Raw genomic sequence first — 13,410 nt, 5'->3', positions numbered from 1 at the left:
AAATGCAAAGTGATTCTCTATGTGTGTGTGTGCAAGTGTGAGTGTTTGTTTAATATTGTCATTCACTTTCTCTTGTGTTCAATTTCATTTTATTATTTTTCTTATTAAGAACAAAATTACCTTTACTCTCCATTCTTGAGGTTCGGCGGTAGAACCGAAAAGAAGGAAGAGGTGTTGCCAATGTTATTTTGTCTACTTTGGTTTATGTTTCTCTTCAGTCTGGAAGCCTAAGTGGAAAAGCTCAAAGTAAAACGGCATTTAGTGAAAACACCAGGTGGAACTAAAATACTTACCATCCTCAGTCTTTGACCTTTATTTTTTGATTTTCTATGAATGTTCTTCTTTTACATGAATGGATATCAATGGACTTTAGTGTCAGTGTCCCTCACCCACATGCCACACTACTCCTTTCTCCCTCTACAAGCATGCAAACTGTCATAGATGTAGTGACAGTAGAAAACATTGTAATACCCCTTTTAGTTGTGCTGTCTAGTGATAAGCTCTATGTAGTCCATTTTATAGTATGCCTGTACTATCGCTATTTTGCTGCTCCATGTGACCCCAGCAGAGGTCACTGTGAAAAGGCTTTTGAAGGAGCTGTGTGCCATGAGCAGGAACCTGAAGGTCAAACTAATGGGGGACATCCGTTCTTGAAGATAACGCTCGGTTATAGCGTATTTTTATGTTGTTAAAATTCAAAATTGACATTTGTTTTTCCAAAATGGCTCTAGGTTTTGCCATATTATTTTTTTCTAAAGTGCTAACGATAAATGAGAACATTCTAACAGCAACAACAACAACAATAATAATGATGATGATAATGATGATAATAATAATAATAATAATAATAATAATAATAATAATAATAATAATAATAATAATACCATCTCTTGGCCGCAACATTGACGAGGCAATGGCTGTCTTTACAAGCATGTCCATACAGTATTCTTTAATTTTTAAATGCAATTTTGTGAAAGACAAAAATCTCTATCACCGAGCCTTCTATATGCAGATCATGTTTTATTCAATAATCAAGTACCAATTTAGACAAAAGGCAACATTATTTGTAAACAAATACAAAACAGAGGGCAATAAAGCACAAACGCTACATTGAGTAACAAAGGAAGGTTTTTGTTTTTTTTTTCAACTGTCAAAGCACATTTATTATCACAGTTAATTCAAAGAGAGACAGGAGGGGAGAAAAACACTTGGAGCCATTTCAAAGAAGTAGATGTCATTTTCAGAGTCAGCAACCTAAAATTACGCAGAAACCAGTAGAATATCTTTGGTATATGAAAAGAAAAATCGGTTGACCAGTGTAATACAGGGCTTGTATGTATCTCTAGTGTGGATGTCTTTCCTGTTTTACTGTATTAGGGCTTCACTGAAAACAAAAACGATAATTCTATGTAACCACAGATACAAACGTAAGCACTTCAGATACTACAATATAAATGTTAGTAGAGGAAAGCCTGGGAACAAAAAGGTCAAGACCATAACTATTCAGATGGAAAAATATGGTGAACGTGAAAAATACAATCAAATTCAAATCATCATTAATGGGAATAGTTTAATGTAATTTGTAGATGTTTGAAGAAAAGCTGAATTGACCATTTTGACCATCAATTGACCACCATTTTTGTTGCGTTCATTAAAGTGTTCCTTAATTCATGCCAAGTCGCTGGAGAGAAGCAACGGCCCAGCTCAGCCTGCTGTTTTTATGTTCATTGGGAAATTTTAACAATAACTTAATGGAATTATAACTTTACTTTTTGATATAGTTTTTATCCGTCGTTTTTTTTATTTTTTTTAGTAGCCCTAATACTCCTTCATATTTCTGCATATGGCTCCCAGTTTTAAGTGATGACTAAAGCCAGTCATTAATTTAAGCACACAGTGCATCTGCACAAATTAAAAGAACATGTTATTGTTGACTACATTTTATAATTCCGTAATCAGGTTTGCAAATCAGAGAAAAAAAAATGCAAACACGGAATAATGTGGCTTGCGGCAGACAGACCCCATTCTCAAGGCGAAAGTCAATCAAGCAAAATCCCTGTTACCATAGCAACTACCAACCTGCATGGAAACCAAGTCTTGCTGCTCCTCTATAATTTACTCTACTCTGCTTATGATGAAGTGCATAGTGGTAACATGATGGCTCAGCAACAGCACTTTGAAAACAACCCAAAATGGCATTTGTCTTTTCCTGAATGTGCTAAAATGAAGCAAGACGTCTCTTGTGCAAAGGTACAAAAAGTCTGCACGTCGAAGAAAACTTTCCCTTGAAGGAAGTCATGATTCAAATGTGCTGTTGTCTTCGCTCGGGCACTAAAGGTTTTGTACAAAAAAAAAAAAAAAACAGCCTCAGAGGGGTTGAAAAATTGTGCTGAAGTGTTGCATTTAAATCAAAATACAAATAATCCAATACTACATCTACAACATTTTAGTTTTATATTTTTGACAGGAAATGACCCCCATGTGTGTTATTCCTTCCTCCCATTTTCTCTCCACCTCTGCAGCAATACCCACCCACTGACATCACGGGACAACTCAATTTGTCTGACCCGTCCGTCAGCACTGTGGTGTAGGGAACTTGACCCCCGCTTTTGCCCGGCCAAGAGAGAGGAAAGAAGAAGAGGAAGGTGACGCGAGAAGATATTCATCTCGCTCATCCTTTCACTGACCAGCCAGTGGATCTTGCAGAGGAGCTGGATATGTGGCTCAAAAATCTCAATTTGCACCTTTTGAACAGTCAGGATTACCTGACCATACAGGTAGATGTTTGTAGGATCCCTGAGCATGCACAGAGCCATCTGAAACTACATATCCACTTTTCTTTTCCATACAGTATGTAAAATACTACCTATGTAGTTAATATTTTCTGTCATTTTACTTACGTATTTACTTAATTAACCTTGTCGTTTATTCCAGTTTTCTTACCTGCCTCATAGCTTTCTGGTGCCATTTAGTAACAATAAGCCAGTTTTAATACCAGTACTGTAAAATATCACTTCCAAATAGAAGCTATAAACTACTTTAATATTTAGTTTTGAGGGCACAATTCTGCAATATATGTCCTGTAAGCTTCCTCTAAGGAATTGTTTGTGTGACCATTAGACAATTTAAAATAGCTTCAGTTTGATTTATTTCATTGGGAAGCACTACTTGGGAGCCTAGTGATAAGTGTACGGTTAATCACGAAGGAGCCTAGTGATAAGTATATGGTCATAACGAAAGCATGCGTGTGTGAGATCTATTTGTGTTTAAACGTCACTGTTCATATATTTATGTTAACAGTTATTATTCCGGCTTTGTAAACTGCATCGGCACCTTTTTAGTTGTACACTGAAATGCCATATGCATGTTGTTTAGTTATATGATGAATTTCTTCTCAAAATATAGATCACTTGATTTGTTTATTTATTCATGTTCATTTCTAGAAGATAAAAGCATTTATTTTGGAGCCTGATAAAACTGCAAACTAATATTTTTATGCTCTAAGCCATGTTTTGTTTGGGGCTGCCCTCTGTCTTCCTCTCTCCTTGCTGCAGTCTCTCTCTTTTCCGGTCTCCAAAGGGTTGCATCAAAAGGCCGGGTTTTTCAGCCAACCAGCACTCATTCTTTGGTGAAAAACCTTCCTTGTGGCAGTTGTTGTTGCTGGGGAACTTTTTCATGAAGGAGCCTGAGTGAATTTGAAGCTTTGCTAAGCTTGCAAGCGTTGGTTGGATGCAAAAACAGGCCTTTTCCTAATTTCTGGAGCTGAGAAACCACTGCCTGCCTGGTGTCCAACACCACTTAGCACTTTACGCTGAGAGGGCATTTCCAAACTGCTAAAAGTACGCTCTGACATAAAATCACAAGACCTTGTTTTTTATTATTATTATTTCCATTCTGCACTAATTAACAACATCAGATTGATTTCAAATGAAGCTGTAACATTTTGCACAATCACAAGGTGCCAAACATTCTTAATTCCATGATTTTCTTAGCAATTTACTCCGGCCTGCATGCTGACATGTTATTACCGCGCCTATAATATTTCTTTCCTTTTTTTCCCCCCTGAACATGTGGATTTGAAATGAGTGTTGCACTTGTACTGAATGAAATGTTAACAGTTTGATCTAGTATCGATAAGAATGGGAAACTGTATAGCGATCTTTTGTTATGATTGATGCTGAGAATGTCTTTTACTATTTATTCATTCACACACTTGCACACACACGCATGCACACACCAACATGCACACATTGTGTAATACAAGCATGCACACGTTTAATATATTGGAAGAACTCCGAGATTTCTTAATTCATTGAAGCATTTTGTTAATAGGACTGTAAATAAACTACTTGCAAGTCCCAAAATTGTGTTTTTAAATTATTTATCGCCCGCATCTAAAACCATTTTTATGATCCACACTGTTGATACAGCTCGATATAAGTGCACCTCATATAGCCTTCATCCATTACATAGCTTTGGTATTGTTGGGGGAGCCATTTCCATCTAACTTTCAGCAGCTGAATTGATCCATCTTCTATCTTATAATATTTATTCACTGGCATTCACACTCACAGAAGAACAGTAAAGTTTAAGTTAAGTTTAGGTTGTTAAAAGTCAACTCAATACTAGGTCATTTATTGTTTGAGACCTTGGAAGGGGAGGTTCAGGGGTGCTGATCACACAGGCCAGGCAGGATAAATTTACCAATTTGGTATATTTTAGTGTCTTTTCATTTTCACATTTTGGTCACAGGTGTTCAGTCATTTACCTTGTCAGTAGCACCTTGAGTCTAAAATTGAACTGCTAGCTTTTCTCATTCCTATTCAAACAGAAGACAACGACTCTGAAAACGTTCCTAGCTAGAAAAATGTCAGCTAACTCCCGTCTCACAACTTGAACAGTGAGCTCAAATTTAATTCTGAAACACTGTGTAGTGGTAATGATAGAGTGATGGTAACGTTGTAAGACATATTTCACACAAGACGGGAATTTACAGTGTACAATTTGCTGTATTAGTGTGAGCTGATATATTTAGGTTTTCTGGTTGCTTTCGGATGTTTTTGGTTCGTTGTTGTCGTTGGTGTTCTGTTTTCAGACTTTGAAGTCATTTTGTTGACTGTTGTAGTTTGATGAACCCAAACTTCTTGTTTTTTGCAAAGGACACTTTTAAATGTTTTTTTTTTTTGTTTTTTTTTAATTATTCATTGCTTTCTTACATTTGTATTTACATCCAAACTGACGGTAACAGTCCGACAAAAATGCAAGTTGGTCAACAGAATTATCAGACCATTGTATAATGATGAAAATCTTAATGCTTAATGATGAAAATCTTAATACTGAGAAAACAGATCTTAATATGATGTAAGATATTTCTATCTCTGCCAAATGAAATTGGCTACGGTCCAGTTGAATTTATAATGAATTAAAAGAGGTAGGCGGGGGTGGCTGTGGACCATCTATTGATCGGAGGATCATGTTTTGAACTGAGCACCCACCACCTGCTTTTGAAATGTCCTTGGACAAGACACTGAACGTCAAGTTGGTCCATGTCGGCTTTGTAAATGAGAAATGCTTCTCAATTGCTTTGTCTCAATAAATATTTAAAATGAATAAACAAATAACATTTGCAATCTTTCAATTCTATGGTCATCATCCAGTTTTTGCTGTAAATTTTACCCTTCTATGGTGGATGGCAATTAAGGTTTCAAACACCTTTATGAAATGGTAATTGTTTGAGATTGGTTACTTTTTTTTTCTATGAATTGAACTTATTTACTTGTATTCCTACAATTTATGGATTTGCACTGCTTTTTCTTTTGATAAACTGAGATAATTTTGGTAATTAGGATTTTTGCAAATAATATACTAAAGTCAAAACATTTTTATACTAAAATCAAAACAATAACAACACACTATAGTGTGTGTGGGGGGGCACATGCATCACTAATAATTAAAATACAGCTTTTATTTTTATTAACACTTTATTGGTGGATATTGTTGCAAAATCGCAGCAACACCAATTGAGTCCTCTGTGGAAAACTTCACTTCCTAGTTTAACTTTCCATTGAAAAGAGGATACGATTTGCAAGCCAGCTTAGGAGCTGCACTCATTTATATGCAAATACAAGACAAAAACAGCAAGCAGCCCTGCAGTTCCTCAGTCCAATCACCTACAATGTGGATCCCTGCCAGCCCAAGATGAATTGTTTTCATCACACGAGTGAACAACTGTGTGCTTTGTCAAGAAAACGTGAATTTCAGACTTAATCCAAGCAACAAATGCGCATCAGGCTTCGCTTCACATCAATTCAGCTCTGACTAAAAACATTGTTCCTTTCACAGGACGAGTAGCCTTGGAGCTGAGACGTGGGGAGGATCATAAATCCAACAATTGTAAATGTTACTTTCTGCAATAGCATGTAAACAAGGAGTGCAGGAGCTGGACTGACTTCCACTTGAGACATTCACATTCTGCTTCAGAGTTGTCTGGTGAGCTTCTTTTTGCCTCGGTCATGGCTCAGTGTGCAGCTCATCCTGCCGCTCTCATCGTTTTGCTGGTGCTCGGTTTGGCCGCAGTCCTGCTCCTCACTGTGCCAAGCGAAGACATTCCCAAGGTGCCCGGGTTTATGGTAAGGTCGCTCACATGGGTTATTATTGGATCTGTGATAGTGTGAGGTTGGTCAACATGTCAACAAACGCTGTATGAGGTGCGGTTACCCGGAGGAATCTTTGGCACTGGTTTTAATTTAGATCTACATATTTTAAACAACATTCTTAGAATTTCTATTAATCGCAATTGTTATTTTATGAATTTATCAGAGACCACATTGCTTTTCACCGTATCTATGTACCCTGAATGACTTGTAAAAAGAAATAAACATTTGCTTGTTGTCCTATGCTTGTAGAAATAGTCTTATGTTGGTGCCTTACTTATGAGCGTGTATTTATTATTGTCAATATAATGTCAGTTATAATATAATATTTGATTAAACAGAATACAGTGGAAGATCTAAACATAAGTGGGGTCATACAATGTGTAATTCAACTAAATTACTCAGGTTGTACGAAATTTTTAATTTAACTTTTAATTTTATGATGTTTTGTCTGGTTTGACTCACCTTCAGATAACGCGTTTGTCATGAAGTAGTTAAGTTTGTTTTGCATTTCAAAGGGGGATTGCGAGACAGAGCGATACAGTACCTAACCTATTTTAGTTTTGGGTATACCCTGACCGCTTCAAATGTCATCTCAAATGTCTGCTGATTGTGCACAATAAAGGCTACAAAGGGTGTTTCTTTTTATATACTGTACTGTATGTGGATATGTGTCACAAAATACACATCTCGAATCTAAACTACAAACTACCCGTTTTTGTGGGCCGTACAATCGAACAGCATGTACCAGTGTTTAACCACTTATTTGTTTCCCACTATCTTGTAGTACGGAATTGTTTTGGATGCCGGATCCTCACACACATCCTTATTTGTATACAAGTGGCCTGCAGACAAGCAAAATGGCACCGGTGTGGTCACCCAGCACAGTGAATGCCATGCGAAGGGTAGGTTTCACTTGATTATTTACATCCAAACGTTTTCTATACTACTTGTCCACATTCTATACTACTTGACCAAGCCTAGTCTTGGTCTTGGCCTATTGTTTAGAGGGCAAAACTAGAAAGAAAAGGCTTTAAAAAAAAATTCTCTTCGACTTTTAATGTTGTCATATTTATTATAATGAGCATTTTCTGTATACTGTCTGTTATTTAACTAACTAAATGGCATATCATTCATTAAGTCATAATTCTTAAAATGAAACTACCATAGATAATTTCATTTTAATTGGTGTTCAGACTAAATTTATCATTACCTAGGTGCTGCTTAATAACTGGTATGAGTGACTTTTTGTCTCGTTTACAAATTATGTCTCCTTCAATCAAGAACCAGTACCTTAACAGTATTTTTTTCCAGGTACTTCATATACTGATATATATGATAACATGCTCAAGCCAAAACATAAATCATGTCATGATGAGCGTTTTCCTCTTTTAGGGGGTGGGATATCCAGCTATGCAGGCCAAGAGGGAGCAGCAGGTCAAAGTTTGGAAGTGTGTCTAGACCAGGCGGCGCACGACGTCCCTGCGCACAGACACACAGTTACACCTGTGTACCTGGGTGCCACAGCTGGCATGAGGCTTCTGCAGTGAGTCAGTGTGTGATTGTTGTTTGTTTGTCTGTGTGTGCCCTGAGATTGACTGAGCACGCAAGGATGGATGGATGGATGGATGGATGGATGGATGGATGGATGGATGGATGGATGGATGAATGGATGGGTGAATAGAAGGGTGAATTGATGACACATACAGTAAATCTACTGCATTGTGTCAACTTTTGTTCGGTATTGTATCATCAATGTTGGCATCAAAATGCTGCACATTCCTATGATGCAAATGAGTTATGGTGAAACCCTTTATAACTTTTGACAATTGAAGTTCCGATTAAAAAAAAAGTATATCTCTATTTTTGAAGTATATCGTATCAGATTGTTTATTGAATATAGCAGATACCCCAAATGTTTTTTGTTTCTCCCTCCTAGCATTTCCAATCCGGAGCAGTCAACTCAAATTCTACAAGAAGTTGGCCGTAAAATCCAGTCATACCCTTTCAGCTACCAGGGGGCCGCCATTCTGTCTGGTCAAGAGGAGGGAGCATATGGCTGGGTCACTGTCAACTACCTCCTAGAGAATTTCATCAAGGTAATGGTGAAATCATTGCGGATATCCTTATCAAAGGAAAGAATTTCATTCTTGTCACACTGCTCCTTTTTTCTTGAGTGTTTTTTTTTCTTGTGTGCTCTTTTTCTTACGTGCTCCTTTTTTCTTGCATGCTCTTTTTTTCTTGCATTCCCTTACCATTTTGTTTGCTTAGTTTTTTTGTTTGTTTTTTTTTTTTGTGTAATTTGCACTTCCGGGCCACTGTAATGTCTGTATTGGTGGACAATGAAAGTGCTACAACTGTCATTGTTGTTTGAAAAACATCACTTTTTAGATAGAGAACACTAAATTGATGTTTTACTGTCATTCCTTTCCAGTACGGTTTTGTAGGGCAGTGGCTCAACTCAGGAAGGCCCACAGTCGGGGCCCTCGATTTCGGTGGTGCTTCCACCCAGATAACATTTGTGACTCGGCAGCGAGTGGAGGATGAGAAGGACATGATGAAGCTACGTCTGTATGGTCAAGAGTACTCTCTTTACACACACAGCTTCCTCTGCTACGGGCAGGATCAGGTCCTCAAGAGGCTGCTGGCCCACATTGTCAAGGTACTTCATTTGATTGCAGCTGAAATATAAGCACAATGTTGCATTATCTATTAAAAAAAAAACAACAGATATTGAGATAAAGCATGTTTTTAGATGACATACTGTAATTCCAATTTACATCATCATATATGTCACATGTTTTCACAAACTCAGGCTTATGTCTCATTAAATAAAAATTGAGACATCTATATATTCTAATCCTACACAGTTCCCTTTAAAATGACATTTCATTCATGGGGGTTGCTCAAAACTGACGAAATTACAATCTGAATGTTGTTTTAGATCAGTGGTTCTTAACCTTGTTGGAGGCACCGAACCCCACCAGTTTCATATGCTCATTTACCGAACCCTTCTTTGGTAAAAAATAAAATGTGATTTTTTTATTTTTTTTTTTACTGATGCACAAAATGAATTGTGCATTAATATCACCTTGTTCAAATAGCAAAACTAACACAGTGCATGGTAGGAAATCTCAGAGCAGGACGCTTTCAATGACTGTGCCCACTAACTGCAGACTGGACTGAGGGGTGAACCTCTGTGGCGGAGGCTCCACCGAACCCCCGAGACTGAGTCAACAAACCCCTAGGTTCGATCGAACCCAGGTTAAGAACCACTGCTTTAGATGAAATCCCTAGTTTGAGTAAAACACATTTAAAGTTTGAGCATATGTATAAAATCCAAAGCAACCAGTTTTTTAGGGAGAAAAAATGAGTGCAAACATTCAGGAAGTTTAATCTGAGGAATTTTGTTTTCGCAACAGAAATTGGTTGAAAAAATGGTTCTTTGGCCTCAATATCTTAAATAAATATCTTATGTTACAACCTGCGTTCATTACAAAAATGGATTTTCAGTTACATTTTTGATGTTGCATCTTATAATTCTGACACAGTCCGAAAAAGGTATTTTCATAAACTTTGACTGAAATCTGAACTTTTATGCTGTTGTGAAATGAAAATAGGGATCTTAGGGAGATTATTTTTGGAGAAATCTCAAAATTGACATTATCCAAATTACAGTATGTCTTTTGTCATGAACTCAAAACTCATCTTTTGAGTTTGTTGAACTCAGAAGTTCAACACAGACGGCCCATACTCGTGTGCTCAAAAATCCAGAAATTACAGTACCAATGTTTGTTGCTGTGAGCAAGTACGCTTGATTTTGTGACAGCACATCACATCTAAATGGATTACTTGTGCAGTGGATATTACCATCATTTCGAGACAAAAAAGGATGCTTTTATCACATCCTTTGAAGCCTAACCAGGGGACTGAATAAAGCATGGGTACAAAGAAAAATTTGCATTTGAAAGGCGACTTACAAAGGCATGTTAAAAGTAAAAAAAAAAAATCTCTCAGTGTGACATTTACCCGCATAGATAAACAATGTTAGAATGTGGTTATCTGCTTAGTATCTGTTTAGAATCCTATGCGGCCTAGATATTGTATTTACAAATGTTGTACTACACACTGTTTTTCTTCTTTAAAGGGACAATGTGTGAGATTTAGACTGTTTTTCATTACGGACAGCGGGGGGGGGGGCTGCATTGACCATTGTCTAGATGTGCTCCATTTACCAGTGTAGACTTACGATTATATTTAAAACATACTGTTGGTTGTTAAGAACACATTTATTTGCAAGATTTTGAAATTTATAATCATTTAATTATTCGTTTTTAATGAAAAATGGTCTAAATCTTACACATTGTCCTTTTAAAGTCAGGTTCATACTCGTGTGCTCAAAAATCCAGAAATCACCATACCAGTGTTTGTTGCTGTATAGTATTTTGCACTACATGATAATTTACCCTATCTTCCTTATGTCTTTTCACCCAATCTGCTCCATTCTTTTTATTCTTTTTCTTTCTCTTTTTTATTCTTAGTTGTTCATTATTATTGCCCTTATTGCTCTATTGCTGTATTTTTGTTTTTTTACTTTATTATTTGCTCGATTATAGAATGTAGTCTGCTCCGAGAAGTGAACAGAATAAAAATTTCTTTGTGTAGAATTACTATGCATACAGCAATAAAACTCTTGAATCTTGAATGTGAAATGTCAAGAAATGTGAAACGTTTTTCATCCATCTTTCTCTCTTTTTTGCTTTCAGTCTCAGGGTTATTCCGTATCAGTCACTCACCCATGCCATCCAGCAGACTCTTCGGTTAAAGTTAATCTGGACAGTATATTCAGCTCTCCATGTACATCCAAGTACAAACCGAGCACCTATAAAGCGCAAGACTTGCTGCTCATACAAGGCAGTGGACATTATGAGCAATGTGTGGGCAATGTGTCAGAGATTTTCTCCTTCGACAGATGCCCCTTTTCTCACTGCTCCTTTGATAAAGTCTTTCAGCCCAATGTGACCGGCAGCTTCATGGTAAGAATTTGGTAATGTTTGCTCTTGAAAAGAATAAACACACATTACCATTGAAATACATTGATTTTAAGTGGATGCGTCCTCTCAGTGCACATGCAAATATGTCACTTGTTTTCTTAAACAGGCATTTTCGGCCTTCTTCTACATTCATTCCTTCCTGCAGCGCATCACTGGTATCACAGTGAGCACTCCTGAACAAATGGAGGAGGCTGCTAAAATAGTGTGCCAGATGAGTTACACTCAGGTATTATATATTTTTAAAATAGTTCATTTGTGGTTGACTGTGTCTTATAATAGTATACATGCACAATTGCACATTTTGTATAATGTGATAATAACTAATAATGTTGTTTCTTCTGTAAATGGCATCATTTTTGCTTGCTATGTTAAATTCACACTAATGTGCAGCTTATTTTATTTTTTATTTTTTTAACGCATTCATTTAGATGCTGGAGCTTGCTCCAGATCAAGCATCTCGCCTGCGGGACTATTGTGCCTCCACTGTGTTTGTCAAGGTTCTCCTCCTCAAAGGCTACAGCTTTGACGAAAAATCATTCTCACACATTTCTTTCAAGAAGAAGGTGAAAAGCTTTAACAATCGAGTGTATCCTAGATTATTATTTTTTTTTTTTACCAAAGAAATTGTAGGCGTATGTTCCAATCACATTTTGTGTTTGCTCCTGCAGGCTGGTGACGCCTCAGTTGGGTGGGCTTTGGGCTACATGTTGAGCCTGAGTAATTTGCTGCCGTCAGAAAAAGTTCGAACATGGAAGGCATTAGCACCAGGAGTATGGGAAAGCCTTACAGTTCTTTTTGTGCTGCTCTTAGTCACCGTCCTGGTCTTCATCACGTTTCGATTCTTTGAGTGGAAAAAGAGAAGACACAATGACAGAGCTATCTAGACCTGCAATGGCGCACAGTGCCATCAAAAAAAATATTGACTGTTGTACAGTTTACACTGTATGCGCCTTGTATATTACCCTGGATTTAAATAAGAATGTGAAGTGTTGAAAAAATTTTGAGCTCATGCTTTTGTAAGGATGTCAAACTTTCCTATAAAGTGACTTATTATGTATCATACTCCAAATGTATTCATTTAATTTCACTGATACTGTATACAGAATGTGTGATGGACAACACAGTAGAATACATACTGCAAAAGTTCTATTCAATTAATGTAATACAGAAAGAACACAATTGTAAATGTGTTTTGAAACGTAACACCACATTGGTTCAGTAAAATATTGGCCTTTATTTTAGTTCTTTGCAGATAGAGGTGCTATTTCTGTTTTACAGTTATAATAAGGACATTTTCAGGTAAACTGCAATTATTTTGTTTTGTCAGTACTCTGCTGTGGGCTTTCTATATGTCACTTACCATGTGTTTAAGTAACATACATTTTATAGTGGAGTCAATTGAAATGATGTTGAATGTGATTTATTCATTTGAATCAAAATAAAGTAATCACACTTGTGTAATTGATGGCATATTTTTATAATTTTTATAATTGTAACATATGGGGGGGGGGGGGGGTGCTGGTTTTGTTTGCCTTAATAAAGATTTTCTTAAAATAAATAAACAAATAAATAAAAAGCTACGGCTGGAGGAACTAGCTGTTCTGGCTCCGTTCCTTTCCAAATTAAAAAATATATAACTTGAGCGCGTAAGTGTTGTTATACGCTTTTTTACAACAAGTTACTTTTTGTAATTTTTCAAGTGA

General features: G+C 36.8%; 2 protein-coding genes across 9 annotated transcripts in view; both read left to right on the top strand.

Moving 5' to 3' along the window:
- The window catches only part of LOC148411465 (glutamate receptor ionotropic, NMDA 1), a 38,408-nt gene extending 34,044 nt beyond the window's left edge, over nucleotides 1-4,364 (top strand). For all 8 annotated transcript variants that reach the window (XM_088435447.1, XM_088435446.1, XM_088435445.1 and 5 more), the window contains one exon: nucleotides 2,523-4,364. In XM_088435447.1, coding sequence (XP_088291573.1) covers nucleotides 2,523-2,591 — 69 coding nt within the window. In that variant the 3' untranslated portion in view covers nucleotides 2,592-4,364. The remainder of the gene's footprint in view (nucleotides 1-2,522) is intronic.
- Nucleotides 4,365-5,993: 1,629 nt separating this feature from the next.
- Nucleotides 5,994-13,086, top strand: LOC148411464 (ectonucleoside triphosphate diphosphohydrolase 2-like). The gene is made up of 9 exons (XM_088435465.1): nucleotides 5,994-6,629; nucleotides 7,441-7,558; nucleotides 8,049-8,199; nucleotides 8,593-8,752; nucleotides 9,088-9,315; nucleotides 11,420-11,689; nucleotides 11,814-11,933; nucleotides 12,136-12,270; nucleotides 12,376-13,086. Exons 1-9 carry the CDS (start codon nucleotides 6,513-6,515, stop codon nucleotides 12,589-12,591), a joined length of 1,515 nt encoding a protein of 504 aa, XP_088291591.1. The 5' UTR covers nucleotides 5,994-6,512; the 3' UTR covers nucleotides 12,592-13,086.
- Nucleotides 13,087-13,410: the final 324 nt, after the last annotated feature.

Source organism: Hippichthys cyanospilos, chromosome 15 (assembly GCF_059441005.1).
Source record: "Hippichthys cyanospilos isolate Australia breed blue-spotted pipefish chromosome 15, RoL_Hcya_1.0, whole genome shotgun sequence".
Classification (NCBI taxonomy): Eukaryota; Metazoa; Chordata; class Actinopteri; order Syngnathiformes; family Syngnathidae; genus Hippichthys; species Hippichthys cyanospilos.
This window is presented reverse-complemented; position numbering and strand designations above follow the sequence as displayed.